General features: G+C 55.7%; 1 protein-coding gene across 1 annotated transcript in view; it reads right to left on the bottom strand.

Moving 5' to 3' along the window:
- Positions 1-794, bottom strand: part of LOC142952870 (kalirin-like) — a 41,744-nt gene continuing 40,950 nt past the window's right edge. The window contains 3 exon segments of the mRNA XM_076094871.1: positions 1-223; positions 312-457; positions 616-787. Coding sequence (XP_075950986.1) covers positions 38-223; positions 312-457; positions 616-787 — 504 coding nt within the window. The 3' untranslated portion in view covers positions 1-37.

Below are 794 nucleotides of genomic sequence, written 5' to 3' on the forward strand. Positions count from 1 at the left end.
TCTGCTGTCAGTGTATTGTTGCGTATATTTGTATGTGTCAGTGTGTGTTGAGAACGCTGCGTGCCACCCAGCCCTCGGCGGCCGGCGAGTCGCTGTTGCCCGGCCGGTACACCAGACTCTGACCCTGCTGGTTGGATGCCAGAATCTGAACCTTCTCGCCCCGAAACACGGAGATCTCGTCCTCCCGAACCGCCACAAAGTCCTGCAGCACCAGTACCAGCTCCTAAGGGTTGTCAATGTTCACATTTAGCAATAATCTGAAGTTAAGAAATCAAGTACGAGAAGGTACGATAAGAAGGGGGAGTCCAAACCTGGTCGTCCTGCTCGCTGTCAGGAGGAGGCTGAGGGGCGTGGCCGTTGGGCGTGGGGGGGGCCGACGGCGGTCGCCCTGACGACAAAGGCCGGGTCACCGAGATCCCGCCCTCCTTCCTCTGGTACTCAATGGGAGACTGAAGAGCTGTTGGGAGTTCAAACTGATTCAGGTTCAAATAAACCAGATCAAATCCTAATCAAGGAGCTTCAAGATGAAGCGGATTCAAAGACATCCAAGACTGTTTCGGGGAGACTCGCGGAATAATTCAGCCAGGTCCAATGATGCAACGTGGATGTACTCACCTGACAGGAAGTTGTTCTGTGCATCCAGCAGGGTGGCGATGGTCTCCACCCAGGTGGTTTTGATGCTGGCGGAGGACGCCTGCAGCGTGAAGCGCTCTTCCGAACCCCGAGACCACAACACGAACTTACAGGGTTCCCCGTCCACGCTGTCCTGCATCGCCAGGTAACTCACCTGACCA

The sequence above is a fragment of the Anarhichas minor genome, unplaced genomic scaffold (genome assembly GCF_050575085.1).
Source record: "Anarhichas minor isolate MPS153535 unplaced genomic scaffold, ASM5057508v1 ptg000018l, whole genome shotgun sequence".
Lineage (NCBI taxonomy): Eukaryota > Metazoa > Chordata > Actinopteri > Perciformes > Anarhichadidae > Anarhichas > Anarhichas minor.